General features: G+C 40.1%; 3 protein-coding genes across 5 annotated transcripts in view; 2 read left to right on the forward strand and 1 right to left on the reverse strand.

Moving 5' to 3' along the window:
• ZDHHC20 (zinc finger DHHC-type palmitoyltransferase 20) overlaps nucleotides 1-6,691 on the forward strand; it is a 50,283-nt gene extending 43,592 nt beyond the window's left edge. For both annotated transcript variants that reach the window (XM_058044891.1, XM_058044892.1), the window contains one exon: nucleotides 46-6,691. Coding sequence is in view for 1 of the 2 variants with exons in the window: in XM_058044892.1 (XP_057900875.1) it covers nucleotides 46-65 (20 nt within the window). In the remaining variant the exon portion in view is untranslated. The remainder of the gene's footprint in view (nucleotides 1-45) is intronic.
• Nucleotides 6,287-7,813, reverse strand: MRPL57 (mitochondrial ribosomal protein L57). 2 transcript variants are annotated; one of them, XM_058044893.1, is made up of 2 exons: nucleotides 7,763-7,813; nucleotides 6,287-6,754 (listed from the first exon to the last, which is right to left on the reverse strand). In XM_058044893.1, the coding sequence occupies exon 2, from the start codon at nucleotides 6,747-6,749 to the stop codon at nucleotides 6,438-6,440; it is 312 nt and encodes a 103-aa protein (XP_057900876.1). In that variant the 5' UTR covers nucleotides 6,750-6,754; nucleotides 7,763-7,813; the 3' UTR covers nucleotides 6,287-6,437. The 2 variants fall into 2 exon arrangements, with proteins under 2 accessions (XP_057900876.1, XP_057900878.1); XM_058044895.1 differs by lacking the exon at nucleotides 7,763-7,813 and adding an exon at nucleotides 7,584-7,753.
• Nucleotides 7,814-7,983: 170 nt separating this feature from the next.
• SKA3 (spindle and kinetochore associated complex subunit 3) lies at nucleotides 7,984-18,192 on the forward strand. The gene is made up of 9 exons (XM_058045077.1): nucleotides 7,984-8,086; nucleotides 9,684-9,748; nucleotides 10,625-10,790; nucleotides 11,624-11,632; nucleotides 12,711-13,134; nucleotides 14,770-14,873; nucleotides 15,579-15,766; nucleotides 15,969-16,184; nucleotides 16,321-18,192. The coding sequence occupies exons 1-9, from the start codon at nucleotides 7,984-7,986 to the stop codon at nucleotides 16,567-16,569; spliced, it is 1,524 nt and encodes a 507-aa protein (XP_057901060.1). The 3' UTR covers nucleotides 16,570-18,192.
• The last annotated feature ends 823 nt before the right edge of the window (nucleotides 18,193-19,015 follow it).

Below are 19,015 nucleotides of genomic sequence, written 5' to 3' on the forward strand. Positions count from 1 at the left end.
AGCTAATTGGATAATTCTATTAATTACCTTTTTTTGTTTCACTAGGTTTCTGCAACCCATTTTGAGCTTGAATATTACTTAATTTTGTTTGGAAGAAGTTGAGCAGGAAAAAATGGAACATGAACATTTTAGGAAGAGACAAGAAATTCAAGTTTCTGCACAGTACAATGGATTCTTGTAAGCACTATTGCAGAGCAGGGAAGTTAAGACAGATGCCTTAAGATTCTTAATGTGCATTTATGCAACACTGAATTATATACTGCTACCAAAGGGCCAGATCCAGAAGTGCCCTGCTTGGATGCACAAGGTCCAGAGTGGGAACTATGCATTTCTTTTATGCTGCAGTGGTGGGGGTAGATTGCAGAGACTCTTACCTCCTCACGGGCAAACTTCATACCTTAGGCACTGCAGAAGTCACTTCCATAGCAGGTCTCCAGAGTACAGAAGGAAAGAAAAAAGGAAAAGGAAGAAAAAAAAAAAAGTCAGCCTAGAGCATGATCAGCAAGTCTGAAGTGGGAGTATACATAGTTCAGATGCCAGATGTTGGGGAAGGGACTGGATGATGTCTTCTCCTCTCTTCCTATTAACCAGTCTACCCCATGATCACAGCTCTCCAAGTCTTTTGGGACTGAGGTTTCCTTCTACTAGCTGTGCTTTGGAGCTAGGCAATGCCAACAACATAAAAGCCTTTAACTTGGGTGTTGCTTTTTTGCTATAGGATTGAGCTTCCTCATCATTTTAACTTGATTTATTTAACTATACCAAGGACAGAGCTCAAAGAAGAAAACTTGGGTTTTAGTTGAAAAAAAGATGGATTATTACTTTCCAACAATTGTCAGTCAGCATACAAGGAAAAGACAGTCAAAAAGGAATTAACAGTTCTTACATTTTCTGTTACTGTTTGCTGTGTTCTGTGTAAGGCAGCAACAAAACGGTCAAGTACCCCTGAGAAAAATCATATTGCAGTTGTGTGTTTCTAGAGACAGAACCAGCAGAGTACTGCTTTTTCCATGGGACTCTTGATGGTTTATAAATACTGTTTTATACTTTTGTTTTATCTTTTTAATAAAGGCACAAGGTTTTATTGGTTCTAAAGTACAAATATCAGGTACTTAAGATTAGTGTTAGATCATAGATCTGTGTTAGCACACTGAAAAATTGCATCCTTTAGTCTCCCACTTTCAAGTCCAGTTTAAGTGATGCTGAAATTGCTAAAGACTGATGGCTTTGTGCAGCAATGTACCTGCTTACAAAAGGCAAAATGTGTTTCCTGTGTGAGGAATCAAGTCCATCCCATTCTTGGCTCAAGACCTACAGCAAACAACATGGGGGTTTTTTTTCCTCACTTCTCTACAGAGAAGACTGCTAACTCATCTTTCGGTGGTATTGGAATTTTGCACCTGGAAAAAGTGGCAAATATTATTTTTCTGTCTGTAAGATTTCTGATGTTCAGCTGCTGCTGATTACAAAGAGACATGAGCCCTTTTGATACAGACTGAAGGTAGTAGTCAAATTGATGATCTAGTCCAAAAGAACCTGTTTGGTTTGTCTCCCAGACTGATTGCTACTTGAGTTAAATATGTTAATGATGGAAATACTAAGGTATCAAGTATACTGTAAGGTTTAAAATAAGTATTTTTTGTCTTTGGATATAATAAATTTTTCTTAAATATTAATCTTCTGGAATCAGAACTCTTTGAGAACTTATGATTTCACTGTTGGATATTCTTGAGACAGAAACAATGGTCCAAAGTTGCATGTTTTATAAAAGTTGCAGAATGTTTCTTCAAACTTTGTACAAGAAATTTTGCATTTGCTAATTCCAAAACTTACAAAAGCATTTGCTACACATTGATCTGAAAGGTTTTGCTTTTTCTTCTCAAATGTTAAGTGAGAAGTGCCCATGTTAACAAAAGCTCTCAGCAGTATCGCACCAGCAAAATTTCTTGGGGAACATAACAGAGAAGGAAGACTGCATGTTCAAATGGCTTGTTCTGAACACCAAAATTCGCAGCCCCAAACACTGGTGGAACTGTCATGGAGGGCCTGGGATTTCATCTGGCTTTTACTGCATCCATGTATTATAGCTGAAATAATACATCCATGCACAGGCATCATCTAGCAGAAGTATAAGCAAAATGTATGTCAGAATCCTAAGTATCACTGAACTCAGCAATATGGTCTTTGCTGCCCCCACCTGCTCCCCAAAGTGATCATATGCCCCTGCCATGATTGTATGTATCCTGTAGGCCAACATAGGAGAACTTGTATGATTTCTTTAGTCAGGATAGTGAATGTACAAGAAAAACTGCAAGTAAACAGACTGTGCTATCTCCATGTGCATTTTCTAGTAAGTGCTGCTCTTCTGAAACCACTTCTTTGTATATCTGGACATTTTTGTGGCTTTTCATGAAGAACTGACAATTCTAAGTATTTATGCAGATCACAGGAATATTTTGTCCCAGATTTTTCTTCATATTTGAGGTAAGAAAAGGAGAGCAGTGGGTTTAGGATAATCCTGAGGCCAGAGTTACTGTTGGTATAAAAGCAGGTATTACTGAAAGTCACTTTCATAAATACAAAGTGTAGTAAAATGATTGAAAGATGATTCTCCCGCATTCACCACTCCCAGCTCCTTTTGGGTTTTTTGCCTGGGGAACTGGGGACTAAGAGAAACCCAAGACTGATTTAAAGGAATTAAGTTCTCTAAGGGAATTGTACTGCTGAACCCTAAGGGCATGCCAGCCAGTGGGATGGAGGGGTTAGGTTTTCCTGGCAGGCCTGGCCTTTGGGGGAGGTGTCATGGCTAAGGCAGCCAGGATGACATCCTCTGCCTTTGGATTCTGTCCTGAGTGCTCCCTAGGCTGGGCTGTGCTGTGCCAGAAGTCCATGAAGGAGCAGGGTGATTCTTTGGCTGCTGGGCTGCAAGCAGTCATACGTGTGTCCCTGCTAGCAGAGGCAGGGGCTGCAGGAAGGGGGTTCTTTTGGCCCATGGTCAGGAGATCAGAACGGGGATGGATCCTGAGAAAACAACTGTTTAGGGTGTTGGGCTGTATTGTAAATGCAGGTTTTGTGCTTCAGCCTACTCTGTATCAGGGAGTCTTGAAAATACCTAGGTTGTCATTAAAAATAGCAGCCCTTAAGCTTTTAGATCCATTAAAGTAATGACTACTACAAGCAATACGTAGTAGTTATTGTAGGATAGTTACATTGGCTGTGATTAGAAACTGCTTTCTTGTTTCTTTCTGCTTTTCTCTTTAAAAAAAATCTACATACACTCAAAAATTTTTTTTAAATGTCTTTAAATTCACAGTGTGAAAACAGAAGCCTGATGCAGGGGAGGATTTCATTTTTCTGAAATGTCTTGAAAAAACCTGTCCTGTGAATATGAGGCAGAAAAATCCACAAATAGAAATTACTTAAAACTACACAATACTGTTTTTTTTTCTGACTGTTATTTACTCACAGAGTGTGCAACACACACATCATTGCTGTGCCTACCAAAGGCGTATTATGGGAGGAAGGCAGGAAGAGGAGTATTAATTGATTTGACATTAATTGACTTCCTACAGTATTGAGACTGTATTGATACAAGTCAGATGTGATTAAAAACATCCATTTTAAATAATCTGAGGGTTACTTTAGAGGAAGCTTGGGTACTTCTATTTTTAGTGATTTAAGTATAAATCATGGTAATATTTTTGTTAAAGCTGCCTCTTGAGTGTGGAATTTGCAAGTACCAAGCTACTCTTGGTATGCTGATCTTACAAACTGGTCCTGTTCTCCAGAGTGCTGAATACTCACAGTTTTCAGGTACTGTTTCTTTCCTTTGGTCTTGTGTGGTTCTTCTTTATTAATTATAAATCTTTTTTTTTGGGTCGGGACGAATTTCAATACCACTGAGGATGCACACAAAGACTTCATGATCTCACTGGAGTATGGTCCAGTTGTAGCTAAGCAGAGCCCCAAGAGGAGGAAAACTGCAGTGTTTGCAGCAGTATTAATGTCTGGCAGATTTACCAAGATGTGCTGGCTCCAACACAGATTGACCAAATCTGCCTGGATCTGGAGCACCTACTGACCAGATTTTTATTTAAAAATTAAATAACGACAAAACCACGACAGCTTTGAGTTTCATAGTGTATGTTCTCCAAAGACACCCTCTAAAATTGTCTCTGACTGGGGGATTTGGGTGTGCATTTAGAGAGGCTCCAAAGAGCAGTTACTTTTAGCTCACAAACATGTATTTTCACAGTACCTAAAAAACAGCAATGTGTGCAGCTTCAGGGGCTCTTCTATCCCTAAGTGGCACCAAAGAGAGCAGCTGCACATGAAGGGATTTAGTACTGAACACATTTGTTACACTCATTTCTATCAATTTATTTTGTATATAGAGCTTTTTATACACATTTTTCTTAATTATGTAACTTGTGAAACGTCATGAAGCTACAAGTAGTTTGTTTTAATGCAGATTAAAACTGGTGTTTGGCCATTTGTTTTCTGAAGCCATTACTTGAATTTGTTTCCATGAGGTAGTGAAGTCTGATAATGTTTACAGGATCACTTGCTTTGGTTTTGGGAGCTTTCCCCATCTTCCTTCCTACCCCCTGTCCTAAGAAACAGAGAGCTCATGCTCAGCAGTCAAGCAGATGTGTCAGAGATGAAGAATTTGTGTTACTTTGTCACCAAAGCATTGGGAGTGACATGCTGATTCCCTCCCGTTTACACTGCTTAGCTGACACCTTAAAGACGCTTAGCATGGTCCTCTGTGATTCCTCCTGTCCCTTATCCTGTTATCAGCTTTATTGTGGGAAACTTAAATCTTCCTGAATGATGATTTACAATCATGAAGCTATCCCAGAGAGAGGCGGCATTCCTCCTGTTAAGTCTGTTCCATTTTTAACTTAGATGAATGAAACATCCCTCTTATCTCTGCATTCTTTTTGTATTTGCCAGCAAGGGTCATCAACATTTGCACTAATCACAATGTCCCAGCTATTCTGCTTCCACAAGGTTATTTTTAATTGTGCTGCCTAAACTTGGAATGAGCTGTATTTAAGTTTGGGATGAAGTGTAAAAGATACCTGTAACAATGATGCACTTATTGTATTTTTTGTATGTTACAGATAGGACTCATCCTATGCACAGAGAAAACGTTGCCATTTATAGTTTAATACTTGAAGTAACTTTTTGAAACGGGCTTTTATAAATGAATAAATACAAAATCACATTGCTTTGCCTGGAAGTTCCTTCATGTTTTAATTGTATTTGCAATTTCCCCATATGTATACTTTTCCATAAAGTTCTCTTAAGCCATTTATAACCAATGGAAGTGCATTCAAGATTTTGTACATCAGTGTTCAGACCTGTTCATACTTCTCTGAAGTATAATTCATGTTTAATAAAAAAGTACCATTTTAAGCCTCTTTTCCAAAGTGATATGAATGGACTTGGCACTTGAATTCATCAGTGAATGCAACATCAACTCAATAAAAGTATGTGAAAGAATCTGAAAATTGCTCAGCTGTAGCATCTGTGTTATTAGATCACTGAGAAAAACTGCCTACCGGGGCAACACTGCACCATTGCTCTGGCTTTTACACTCCAGCTGCAACAAACCTAAGATTACACTCACTCTTGACACATCTTCCAGGTCACTGGGTCTTGTGGGGAAATAAAAAGCCTGACTTGTGGCTAAATCTTATTCCCCCACTTCTAAGCCTGACTTAGAAGTCAACTGCTCAAACAGGAATCAGCCACGTTCCTTTTAGATCAGGAACAATCTGTGTAAGAGAGCTGTAACACCCAAGCTGACACTGACATGACAATGACACTGGCAGTTAAGATCAGCAATTCCTTCCAGAAAGTTGTTTTTAAAATGGAACATTTTATAACATTCCATGAATTCCAGCCTCATCCCTCTGTCTCTGCAGTTCTAGTTCCCCTTGGTCCTTGCATACCTGATGGCAAGTGTCACAGTTGTGTCTCAAGCACCTGGTGGACACAGAACAATCCCTGAGGAAGGGAGAGTGACCAGCCCAAGCCACCGTGGCCAGTACCAGCAGCACCCTCTCAACACAGCAGGAGTGTTCTCCAGGCTTTCAGAAGGCAATCACTGAAGCTATCTAGGTTATAGATAGCTGAAGCTAAACTAGGTTATCTGTAGATCACCACCACTGCACCTGGTAACTTGCTGTTTAAGCCCTGAAGAACAGAGGGTGGGCAGATGGTAGAGAGGCATGCAAAGAACTTCTCCAACAAACCAGTAATAATAAAACATAGGCTGTTCCAGAGGACTACTTTTAATGTAGTATTTGTACACCACAGCAACATCTTATTTGTCACCCATGCTAATTACAGTGCAATACCATAACAGGTATGAGAGCAGATCCCAGGGTAGTGCACAACATGTGCCAAATATAAATATGCTGTGTTACTCAACATGTCCACTTCTTTGTCACATTTAAGTGGTTTAAATGATCGCTGATGTATCTGTGCTCAGGAAACTTGGCTTGTTTCAGGCTTTTGAAAGCTTCCCACTTGGCACGTCTCTCTTCTGTGTTGTGTTTGTATTCCTGTTCCTGTGTCAGGTAAGGCTGGCTGAGCCAATATTCGTTCTCTGCTTCAATTTCCAACCTCCGGATCATTGCTTGCTTCATGGAAATGGTAACCTGTCTTGGTCGCCTGTACTTGCCAATCCACTGTTTTCCAGGAATTCTCTTCCGCAGTAATACTGTTGTTAAAAACATTTTGCCTTAAAACATAAACAGAAATATAAAATACTCATTACCTTAGCGAGAAAAATACAACTTTGACAAGAAAGATTAAAAGCTCTGCACTCACTCCACTGCCTTTTAGCTGGCTGGTTTGAAGGTTCAGGCTCAGAGCCTGGTAACCATCACAAACAGCAGGCAGCACAAGGCCAAATACACTGGAAACTTCAGAAGCAGAAAAGGGGAATTAACATCTATGTAACTTAAGAATTTATTCAGTTATTTTTACACTGCAATTAAAGCATACCCTCCATAAATTATTCAAGAAAAATCCAGTCACAGATACTCAAGAGTGAAAGGTTCACTTCGCTGATGCCTTCTTCAAATAGTTGTCAAAACAGAGTATTTCCAGCTCTGTCTTCTCGATCCAAATCTGGCCTTTCCTCAGCATGAGGTTTTGGACTACAGTCTCTCCGTAAGCTTATTAGTATGTAATGCCCTAGTGTCGTACCCTGACCGAGGGAAATCTGTATCCTGAATTAGACCAAGTGGCGTAAGCGGAAAGCAACAACGGACCCTGCCACAGCACGCTGGGTGTAAGGCGCAGGAAAGGCCGAATGACGTTCAAACTTTACACAAACGCTCTTTGTTAAGCTGCTCATTAGTCCCACACCCGCTAATGCCCACGTTTCACGCTACACGGGATTTCATCAGCTTTAGGGAACCACAGAATACGCGGAGTTGGAAGGGACCCACAAGGATGATCGAGTCCAACTGGCCCTGCCCCCGACATCCCCAGGAACTACACCATGTGTCTCAGAGCTGTCCAAACCCTCCATGATCCCTGTCAGCCGTGACCAAGTCACTCACCCGCGCACCTCTAGCACGGCACAAACCAGCGCTGCCGCTAACAGAAGCCAACCCAACCCGCTCCCACGGTGCAGCTGTATGCCGGAGTCCCACTCTCTGGTCCGAACTGAAGCCAAGCCGCGGGGATCCGTGCGGGCACGGCTGCCCCAGTCCCCAGCTCCCCTCCCGGCCTCACTCACCGGGAAGCTCTGGCAGCGGCGGCCCCGCGGAGGAGCCAAGATGGCGGCGGGCGGGCGGGGAGCGCGGCTCTCGCGAGAGGCGGCGGCGGGCGGGGCCCAGCGGCGCCAATGGGGCTCGCGCTGGCGGCAGTTTGAAGCCCCTCAGCGGCGCGCGCGGCCCGGCCTGGCCCGGCCCGGTTTCACTCGGGGCCGCTCCGCTCCCGCTTCCCCCGCCCGCAGCCATGGATGTGACCGCGGGCTTCTTCGGCAAGCTGCGGGAGCTGGCCGTCACGGTGGAGAAGGAGGTGAAGCAGCTGGAGCGGGCCATGCGCGGGGAGGACGCCGGTAAGAGCAGCCCGCGCGCTGGGCCTGAGGGGTTCCCAGCCGCTCCTCCTTGCGGGATTTGCGCTCCCGCCTGCCACTGCCCCCCGTGCTCCGCTGGGAGCGCCTGTGGTGGGCCCGGAGGTCAGCCTGGGATTGGCTCGGCTGGGAATTTTTTGGGCTCCTCCTCGTCTCGTTGTGTCGCTGATCTCCATTGTGGGTGGGGGGCTGAGTTTTTTATCACGGAGGAAATCAATGTGAATGGGATGAAATAAGAAGCACGTTCTTGCTTTTTCTTCTTTTCGTGGATCAATATAGGAAAACTTTTGCAGGGCGTGTTCTCTCTCTGGACAGATAGCTCAGGCTTCTAATTGTGTTTATCTCTGTGTTATGTCTTGTCACGTAGCGGGTGCCCTCCTTTACACTACTTGCATTAGCCTTGCTTTCAGTAAAAAAAAATTGCGTTGTGTAAGTGAGCAGTGCATCTGCCCACGTGCAAATACAATGGAAGAATTCAATTTTCTGCTGAGATTTGTTTTTCACTGGTCTCTATATCACTTTTTTTCCAATTTCATCTAACCTCTTTAGGGATAAAATTTTAATACAAGTAATTCTTGACAGCCCGGGGACCCACTTGCTTTATCAGTATCTGTTATATACAGTATTAGCTGCAACATTAAGGTGAAAGCCTGGGCAGTTTCTCTGTGGAGTTTAACACGCTGTACAAAGAGCAATTTTTTGCTGTGTGAAGTGCCTGACAGGAACTAGTTCTCTTTGGTTTTGTCTGTATTGACTCTCTCCAGGTTATGAGTCCAACATCTCTAATATTATAGAAGCACAGAATGGTTTGAGTTGGGATGAACCTTAAAGATCACCTCGTTCCAGCCCCCTGCCATGGGCAGGGACACCTTCCACTAGACCAAGTTGCTCAGAGCCCTATCCAGCCTGAGCTTGGACACTTCCAGAGATTGGGCCTCCACAGCTTCTCTGGGCAACCTGTTCCAGAGCCTCATCATTCTCACAGCAAAGAACTTCTAATATCTAATCTGAGTCTTCTCTCTCTTAGTTTGAATCCATTCCCCCTTGGCCTGTCACTACATGCCTTTGTAAAAAAAGTCCTTCTCATTCTTGTGAGCTCCCTTCAGGTACTGTAAGGCTGCAATTAGTTCATCCTGAAGAAGCCTCACTTTCAGGCTGAACAATCCCAATTCTCTCGCCCTTTCCTTGCAGGAGAGGGAAGGCTGAGAGATCCATCTCTCTGATCATCCTGATGTCCCTCCTCTGTACTTGCTCCAGCAGGTCCCTGTCCTCCCTGTGCTGGTGCCCCAGAGCTGATGCAGCCCTGCAGTGGGCTCTGAGCAGAGCAGAGGGGCAGAATCCCCTCCCTGGCCCTGCTGCCCACCACTGGATGCAGCCCAGGACACGTTTGGCTCTCTGGGCTGTGGGAGCACACTGACAGCTCATGGCCATTCACAGCTCAGTGTCAGTGAGTGCACATTGACAGCTCATCTGCTAGTGCAGGAAATTGTAGAATGTTAGTAGAAATGTAGAATGTTTCATGCTAAAACACTAAGGCACCTCTTTTATTTTCTAAACTCTTTTATGTGAACATTCATCTCAGACTATGAAGATGAATCTCCGCTTGCAGTCCTGCATGACCTCCATGGAGAAATCAAGACTCAGAAGGTAACAACTTGCTTCCTTCTTGAGAAATGACATGTGTGTGCATGTTCCATAAACTTATGGTTCTGTTTTAGTCATTAAGGCACAATTCAACTTTGTTAGTAGTTATAACCCTTATATTTACTCACTTACATCTAAGTCCTTTTAATGGCCATGGATATTGGGGTAATGCACAAAAACTTGTGGGTAACCCAAAGAAGGTTTAGCAATGTTTCTTAGTTTGCAGTCACTGCTGTCACTCAGGTAAGCAGGGAACAAAGGTTACAAGGAAGTTGGAGCAGTGCCAAGGTAGGAGGAGATTGATTCAGCAACAGCAGCTCCCAACAAAAGAGAAGCTTGCTTGTTTTCCATGACCAGCCTTTGGAATAAAATCAGTCTTCACAGAAGTTTCAGTACCTTCAGCCATTCAGTTAAACTTGTGAATAATGTTGTCTATTTCTTATACAGAAGCCAAAAAAATGGGTTATAGAAATGACCAATATAGAAATAATTGAGTGATCTAAAAGTATGATTTACCTTCTGCTCTGCACTTATTCTTTGTATATATGGAGTAAGAGTCCAGACTAATTGCTGTTACCTCATATTTTTCTGGAGTAAAAGCATATGATTCCCTGGCAAGGTTACCAATAAGCAGTTATCACACTCTGAATTGTCATCACACTTACTTTTATAAGATTCCCTACACTTGGGCTCTATGTATTCCTGGTATTCTGTAGGTATATATACCTGATGGTTTTCAGGTATAGAAAAGACCTAATTTCGCCGCTTATCTTCATCTGAATTGCAGTTGAATACTTACTCTCAAAATGCTTCATGTGTACACTACCATGTGATGATTTGAAAACCAGTATTTCTTTGTTTCCCTCTCTGTCCCCAAAGCAAGATGTTAGTGCCAGTCTTGGTAAGATTTGCTCTGAAAAAAAAGCAGTTCATGAATTCATGAAGGCAAGTGAAATCTTGTTGCAAAGAAATGCAGCAGATCTTGGAAAAATAAGAGAGCTGTTCCAGAAATATGGCTACAAACCACATGTCAATGACTCTACAGGTAATGTTTCTTGTCAATACAGTATGTGAAGAAAAGTATAATTTTTATAAAATGTTTCTCTTCAGCTATGTGTATATTTCTATTAATTAGGAGATCAAGTACACCTATGTTATTTGCTTTATAATAATAGCCAGATGGTAGATTTTGTTGTAATTGGTGCTGTGAGAATAAACCAAAACACAAACACTTGGAATTAGATCTTCTGGCATGCCTTTAGGTTAGTGTATGTTGGATTTTGGAGTTTTTTCAGTAATAATTATATTCAGAAAACATGTTAGCAAGCATGTTTTGATAACCCAGAGACTTCTGCTGCTTGAGCTTCTCATGCATGAGGAACTATTGTAGATGCACCTCAGCTGGTTGTATTCACATGTGATGGTTTTATTAACTTAAATCACCCTAGAGAAAATCTTAAAGTGCCTGTTTCACAGCACAAATGGGACAAGAATGCTCAGGAATTAGGTGGCATGTGACAAGCAGTAGCCCCTTGATCATTGGAGGGGAAGGAGGTCCTGAATCCAGACAGAAAATGCTCATAGAACTGTCTGAAAAATCCAGATGTGCCAAATGAGTTAAAGTACTACACTTGTCAATACTGCACATACCCCTTTTGGTACCAAGGGCCCAGTCAGGCTTCAGAAAGCTTTTGACATGGTCTTAACTTGCTCTGAGCACTATCCAGTCATTACACAAAACAAAATTATGGTTGTGAACCAAATTGATGTCCAAGTTAAGCTCCTATAGCTGTTTTACACAGATAGGGCAGAAAGCTCTGATTTTTTTATAGTGCCTTTCTTCCTATACTCTTTGCCTTTAAAGAAATCTCCAAACAGAGCTACAAGGTTAAATTATTTTTTAAGTTGTATTTTTAAGCTAAGTGTATCTGAAGAGATAATACCACTGCACACCAGAAGGTATATTACTTTAAATAGCCTCCCTCCCCCTGCCCACCTCACAGAATCAATTAAGTTGGAAAAGACCTCTGAATCATCAAGTTCAACCTGTGGCTGACCACCACCAAGTCAAGCAGGCCACGGCACTGAGTGCCTTGTCCAGTCCTTCCTTAAACACCTCCAGGGACAGTGACTCCACCATCTCCCTGGGAAGTCATTCCAATGTCTAATTACCCTTTCTGTGAAAAAATTCTTGCTAACATCCAACCTGAATCTTCTCTGCTGCAGCTTAAGACTGTGTCTTGTGGTCCCATCACTTGTTACCTGGCAGAAAAGGCCGACTCCCACCTGGCTGCACCCTCCTGTCAGGCAGCTGCAGAGAGTGCTGAGGGCCCCCTGAGCCTCCTTTTCTCCAGGCTGAACACCCCCAGCTCCCTCAGCTGCCCCTCACAGCACTTGTGCTCCAGAGCCTTCACCATATTCATTGTCCTTTACTTACTACATCATGCAGAAATTGACAGACACTACTATTTGGTCACACTAGTATTTGGGTGTACTACCAATACTATTTGGGGTGTTTTGCTTTATCTAACTCCAAAAATGTACAAACTATGCATTAACGTATTTTTGCAGTAAACTATTGTTACTGAAAAAGCTGTCCCCTTTCACAAGTTTTTAGTTACTGCTTCATAACCTTTCCTCAACACAGTTTTTCTGAAGAATGAGCATTTTAGTACTGTATGCAGCCTTTGCTCTTTCCCCAAAAACCTTTTCATCTCCATTCAGGGAATAAAATACATTTATGTAAAAATCTTTGAATTTCATTTTCCCTGAAAATAATATTTACCAATAGAGTGAAGCTCAGTAAATGTGTGACTTATAAATATAGCTTAGCCATATGAGTGTAGCTTCAGGTTCAGTACTTTAAAATGAAAGAAGGAATCTATTTTAAGTAAAAAAAAATTGAATACTGGGGAAGTGTCACAATTTCTGACATAATTTTTTTTTAATTTCTTCCCTTAAAAAGAAGAGGAGGATGAAGCTAAGAGTGAATCAGCAATGTGTGCCCAGAATAAATGTGATGAAGAAAAAGCAAATGCAGTGCCTCGGCTCTGTGCTCCTGCAGAGGAGGCAGCCCTGCCCAAAGACCCGCTGCACGTCCCGCAGCTCTCTGACTTCGGGCTCTCGCAGTACGCCTTCCCCCGGCCCTGGAGCGCCCTGAGGGCACAGCACAGCTCCAGTGCGCGTCAGCTAAAGGCCCAGAGTGACACTCCACTGAGAGTGCCAACGCCTCAGGCTCTGCCCAAAACACCCAAATGTAAGCTGAAGATGGATGACTACGAGTGTGTGACACCCAAGCTTGAGCACTTTGGCATTAGTGAACATACCATGTGTATGAATGAAGATTACACCATGTCACTTATTCAGAAAACTTCTCAGGCTATCAAAAAGTAAGTTGATGGAATTCAGATTATTTCTCTACTGAATCTTCTGTATTTTCTTCTTGCTGTACTAATTTCTTGTTCCTATTGCCCTTCTTTTGTCTTGAGGTGGGTGATTGTTATCTCTCAGCTGCTGGGTCCTGTGTCCTTTAACTCCCTACACATCTTTTCACATGCCCATTGCAGTGCCAGATGCTGACATGAAATACATCTGTGCTCCTTGCCTTGACTGCACCATAAGAATCTTCCAACACAATGCATTTACAAGAGAAAAATGCAATGTGATCTGTTTTCCTTAACCAAAGGTTTGAGCCTGGGCTTTCTGCCATAGATACTACACAGCCACTGTAAAGGTTGCAGAAGCTTTATTAATATAAACAGAAAACAGTTTGTAAAGCATTCAGTAAATTTTTAGAAGCACTGTATTGTCTCCAACATAAGCCCCACCTTACAGTTTGTTCCTTTTGCTCCAGTCTTCTGTTGAAAAGATTTCTCTAGACTTTTACTGTTCTAATTATAAAGGAAAATAATTGCAGCAGTTAGGTCATGCACATAGTTAATAGGTCATGTTTTAGCAATATGTTCCATTTTAAATTTACCTAAATATTTGATATTTCGAGAAATTGTTTTGAAAACAAGGATCAGATGCACGAAAACCACTTTAAAAATTCTACTGCTTCTACTCCTTGTAAAAACTAAAAATCATATTATTTCAACTACCTCTATGACTTCAAAGACAAAACTGACTTGAAAAGTTACTTTTTTATTTAGCCCAAAGTTTGAGATATGTTCATCTAAGTAAAATATACTGCCTATACTGTTTATTGGGGTTGTGGGGTTGTTTTGCAGCTTAGACATTCTGTAGAGAAGATCTAAATCTGGTTATGTTATTTAAGATTACTTTTTAAACATTTTAAAAAACTTTTCTTTAAAGACACAGATTTGTATGTAGGTTAGGTAAGTTTCCACTTTTTGCCTAGTATTCTCTTAACTGTATATGCCATTTTTTCACTAGAAAATCTTGGATATGAAAAAATAATTTTAAAAATTTCTGTTTCCAGTGTTATGGAATAAATATTAAATAGCTTGTCATTTTGAAATCACTAAATTTTATTTTAAAATAATTTTGGGATCTCTCCCTCTAAATAGTTATGTAATTACTAAAATTACTTGAAAGCTCTATAGTATTTGATTAAGATAAACAATTTTATTTATACTTAAAAATTCAATTTAAAATCTTTTCCTGTTCACAAGACCCTTATTAGTTTAAAAGCAGAAAAGATTTCCTCTTGTTCTATATAATTTCATAGTCATCAGGCAATTCAAAATAAAACCCCTAACACAGAATTGTTCATCTGTGGCATCTGTTGTACCCTGGACATCTGGTTTAGGTTTGGTTTTTTCTTAATGCCTTAGACTGAAACCTCAGTATATTTGATCATTTGTGGCTGGACTGAACATTTGCATACCACAAATTGCAGTAGAATCACACATGAAAAAAATCTATAAACAATTCTTATTTGAGAAAACTATTTTCTTACTTGCTTATTCATAAATTAATACTAGAAAAGTGACTAGGTTGGCAATATTCCTTTAATTGTGGCTTCTTCATACTTGAGAGCTAATTGGGGATTTGGTTTTCAGGTTTGTTAAAAGAGGAGATGATAATGGAGAGAATTTGCCAGAAATGACCATCAAGCAAATCATGGTTACTCCTGCATCAAAATCAAGTAAGAGAGCTGAGAATGGTAAGTAAAAAAATCTGTTAAATTAATATACATACGCATTTTTACAGAATGCATGTGCAAGTGTATTGTAAACACATTGGTTAACTTTAATTGTTCTTCTGGTTAAATATGTTTAATTCAAGGCAGGTCATTCTAAGAGTAGTAATGTCCCAAAAATGTTGGTGGCTTCTATGGGAAAGTTTCTTACTTCCTATAAATTTTCTCATTCTTGTACTCCTATCCAATTAGAATTACGCAGAGGAATTTATCATTTGGTAACTGCAGCTTATCCATGTTTGAAATAAAAATACTATTTTGCCAACTTAGCTTTTTTTTCCTGAGAATACAAATTGGATCTATTTAAAGACAGGAAAGAAAGGGGCTAGCAAGACAGTAATTTAAGACTGTCAAAATTAATGCTAAAACTTCTTTGAGAGGAGAAATAGGTTATTTTAAAAATCTTGAGACCAACATGGTGACATGTTGGTAAATGAGAAGGTAAAGCAATGCTGATTTAAGTTGGGCTTTTTCAGTTATATTCTGTAGTGGGACTAGAATGACTACTTTGCATTACCTGCCTTTAAGGAATACTGTAATTTGGATGGATCAAGCAAAATATCAACTAAATGATACACTTGTTTTAGAAAATGAAACTGGAACTGGTAGTTATATATAGGTGTGTGTGTACATACATATTTTTAATTTTATTTCACTCACCCTTGATAGCAGCAGCTGACTGGATGGCTTCTCCTATGGTATTTGTGTTCTGTACTCCTGATGTGAAGGACTCTTCCAAAACAAATAATACAGTATTATCAAGGTCACCAGAGACCAAGGAACTGCCTCTTCCCAGTCATGCAGCAACACCACAGTGTCCAGATTTTCAAACAAGATGGCTAAAAGCAGAAGCTAAGGTAGTAAATAGCAGTTATGTACATTTTCACACACTTTGCCATAAGCAGATTTTAAAATGTCAGTTTGGGGTTCTTTTCCAATACTATTTTTTCTTATGTCACTATAAAAGTTCTTTCTAATAGTAATTATGTAAGAACATTTACTAAATACTTTACCTAACATAAGTAAATTAACTGAAGGTGTTTAATACTTCTTTTGCAGCAGCAGGTAACACCAGGGGCAAAGCTTGAGTCAGTGACAAAGAATGAAGCAAAAGATGCACCATACAAAGAAGAAAGAATTCCTTTTGCTGCAAGCTCTCATGAGTATCTTAAACATAGTGAGGACCCTTCCCCTCCCAAACTGGAACACTATGACCATTTACTCAATACTCCTCCACCTCCAGAAATAACAAGGATACCAGATAATGTTCTAAAGGTTAGCTAATATGCTTTTTTCCCTAACAAATTTTAATATCAAAATACTAGAATAGAAAGGGCCTAGTTCTATCTATAATCCATCTGGTTTGAGTTCTTCGGTAATTCTTTTTATTCCTGTTTAATGTTTCCTATAGATGCTTTCCCAATATAATCATAAGGTAGACTCTTTTAAAGCCAAGGAAATTGAGACCAAGGCAGGAAATACTGCAAGATATGAAAGTGGTTCCAGGGATTACAGCAACAAAGAGAACAGGTATGATTGCACTTCACAAATTTGGTTAAGTAATTTAATTTGTAGGAGGTACAAAGAGGCACTAATGCACTTAGAAATTCACAGTTGCTTGCTATTTGACTATCAAAACAGCTCTTGCTTCTTTGACTAAATAACTGGGGTTTTGGCATGGTATATAACTGCTTGTTTGTAAAGAACAAATATTATAGCTGGTGGTGTGTTTGGATCCTCCCAAATAAAAAAAAAAGGCAGATTTTTACTGTAGGTTTATCTCTAGGAATACTTTGCTTTGTGGCAATAAAAGCACCAGTGAATTCTTTCTGGGTAAACTTAGGCAATAAAACAAAAGAATTTGGTGAAAAGTATCTAAGTGAGAATTGATTTCAAACTTGTTTTGGTAAAGGCAAAATACTTGAAATGAAAAGCTACAATACGTATGAGTAATCTTAGAACAACTGAGTTACAGTTTTATAAAGAACACCATCAGTTTGAATATAAGGAAGGTTTTATCACAACTTTATCAAAGCGTACATATTCCTGATTCAATGTAATATAATGCTTGTTGATTATCTGTTAAACTTAGAGTCTGTAAAGATTATTTAAATAGGAGGTACAAGGAACATGTAAGGAACAACAACCCAGAGTGACACTGATAGAAGTTGATATCTTACTATTGTTGGGAGTTGGAATCAATCTGGGTAATCTCACTTTAGATGACCCTTCATTTTTTGTTGTCAAGACAAAAAAGACACGTTTTCAATATTTCTGTCTTTTGCTAATTCAAAATATGATTTAAATAAGCTCATTAACATGTCTGGGTATATTTTTAGAGGATATCGTGGAGTTTTCAAGACAAACATGTGAAATGAAACTGAAGACCATGTTGAAACTTTCACATTCATGGATCTTATCACCAAATCATAACAAGTTCAAAAAGCAAAAGGAAACACTGGTGGGAAGAAAGAGCTATACCGAGAACAGGCCTTTTTAATGGAGAACAATTCTTTATCCATGATGTGGATGTACTTGTTTGAACTAACAGATTGTGCTTAATACTCTATTGACATTATTGGCAAAATGAGGGGTTGTAAATATATTGCACTTCAAAGAGGAATGGAGATCCATGTACAAGGTGGTGCTTCAGTTGTTTGTTGTGTGGGATTGCATTTGCAGTAGGCTGTAGAGAGTGCAGTTAGACTGTAATAAAAGCAAAGTCCAGTATATTGCTCTCAAAAGTGGATATCTCTGGCTGTTCCAGTGACTCTGCATCCTTTCAGGGCTGAAGTCTGGTGCTTCATCAGTATTTGATATCTTCAAAAGAAACAAGTAAATTTGTTTTGTATTGGAAGAGTAATTCCTGCTTTACTGTTTAAAGCAGTTCTGTGCTTTTAGTCCTTTCTGCAGTGCTAAGATGTATCTGACACATCCCTGCACCAGACTGACTGTTACCTCTCTGGCAGACAGGCATTTCCCATGCAGCTTCTTCCTTTATGCATCAACATAGTATCAGGTGCTATGCATCTGGTTTCTTTGTAGCTCTGGAAGGTGACTCCGGCTCTACTGTGAATCCTTTGAAATGTGCAATTGTTACTGGTTATGTGTATCTTAAGCTGCTTGGAAGAATTTGGCGGCAGGCCTGTAGGTGATTGCTTCCTCTCCTGCTGCTGCCGTGTGTATTCTCTTCAGTGCTGGTATCACTTCTAAATGTGCACATCTAACCCTGTAGTAGCTGACCAAGCTGAAGTTCTCAGAGCTGTTTGGAACTCTTTTGGTAGTCATAGGAATCAGGATTTTTTTCTACCAGAACTTTTATTGTTTCCACCAGAAAAACCCAGCTCCATATCCTTGTTAGGAGCCAGTTTGCTGTTTCCAGTGTCAGCTGTTCCTCTAAGTGACTCCAGGACTGTTCTTACTATTTGTCTTCCATTTGATGACTGAAATTCTGTCATTTATGTGAGGGCAAACATGCAACACGTGAGAAGGGAGAGACTATCACAGGAGATGGGGATAAGTGGATGTTTTTCTGAACTCAGCTTCACATTTTTTTTAAGTCTTCATGATATGCAAATGTCTAGAGAAGCCCACAAGTATTTCTTCATTCGTTTAGACAGCAAGCCAGATAGCCTTTTAACAAGAAATGGAACAAGCAGCACTACTACAGGCCTTGCTGTATTCCCCCTGCCTTCAACTAATGAAATTCACAAAAGGGCTTAGAGAAGTCTTTTCCCTAAACTTGAGAACAACTCAGCACTTCACTGTGCTTTCCTCTGCTAGGGAAGTGTGGAGCTGTACCTTGCAGTGCTGGGTTTCTCACTGCAAGGCACTTGCATAATTTTGCTTGCCTATTAAAATTTTCTGCTACGCATTATTAACTAATAATTATCTTCACTATAATAATTGAAATCTTAGAGTCTTCTGGTCTACTCAAGCTGTTGTGACATGATACAGGGATGAGACTTTTTGGAATAAAGAAATGAAGTCATATGCATCAGTTTTGTTTTTCTTGTCTTCAGTATTACTCCAATATATGTAATATTGTTGTTTGTATTTGTATTCTTTTTTTTATAGGCAAAGCATGGCTCTGAGATAGTTTTTGT

The sequence above is a fragment of the Melospiza georgiana genome, chromosome 2 (genome assembly GCF_028018845.1).
Source record: "Melospiza georgiana isolate bMelGeo1 chromosome 2, bMelGeo1.pri, whole genome shotgun sequence".
In the NCBI taxonomy this organism is placed as follows: domain Eukaryota; kingdom Metazoa; phylum Chordata; class Aves; order Passeriformes; family Passerellidae; genus Melospiza; species Melospiza georgiana.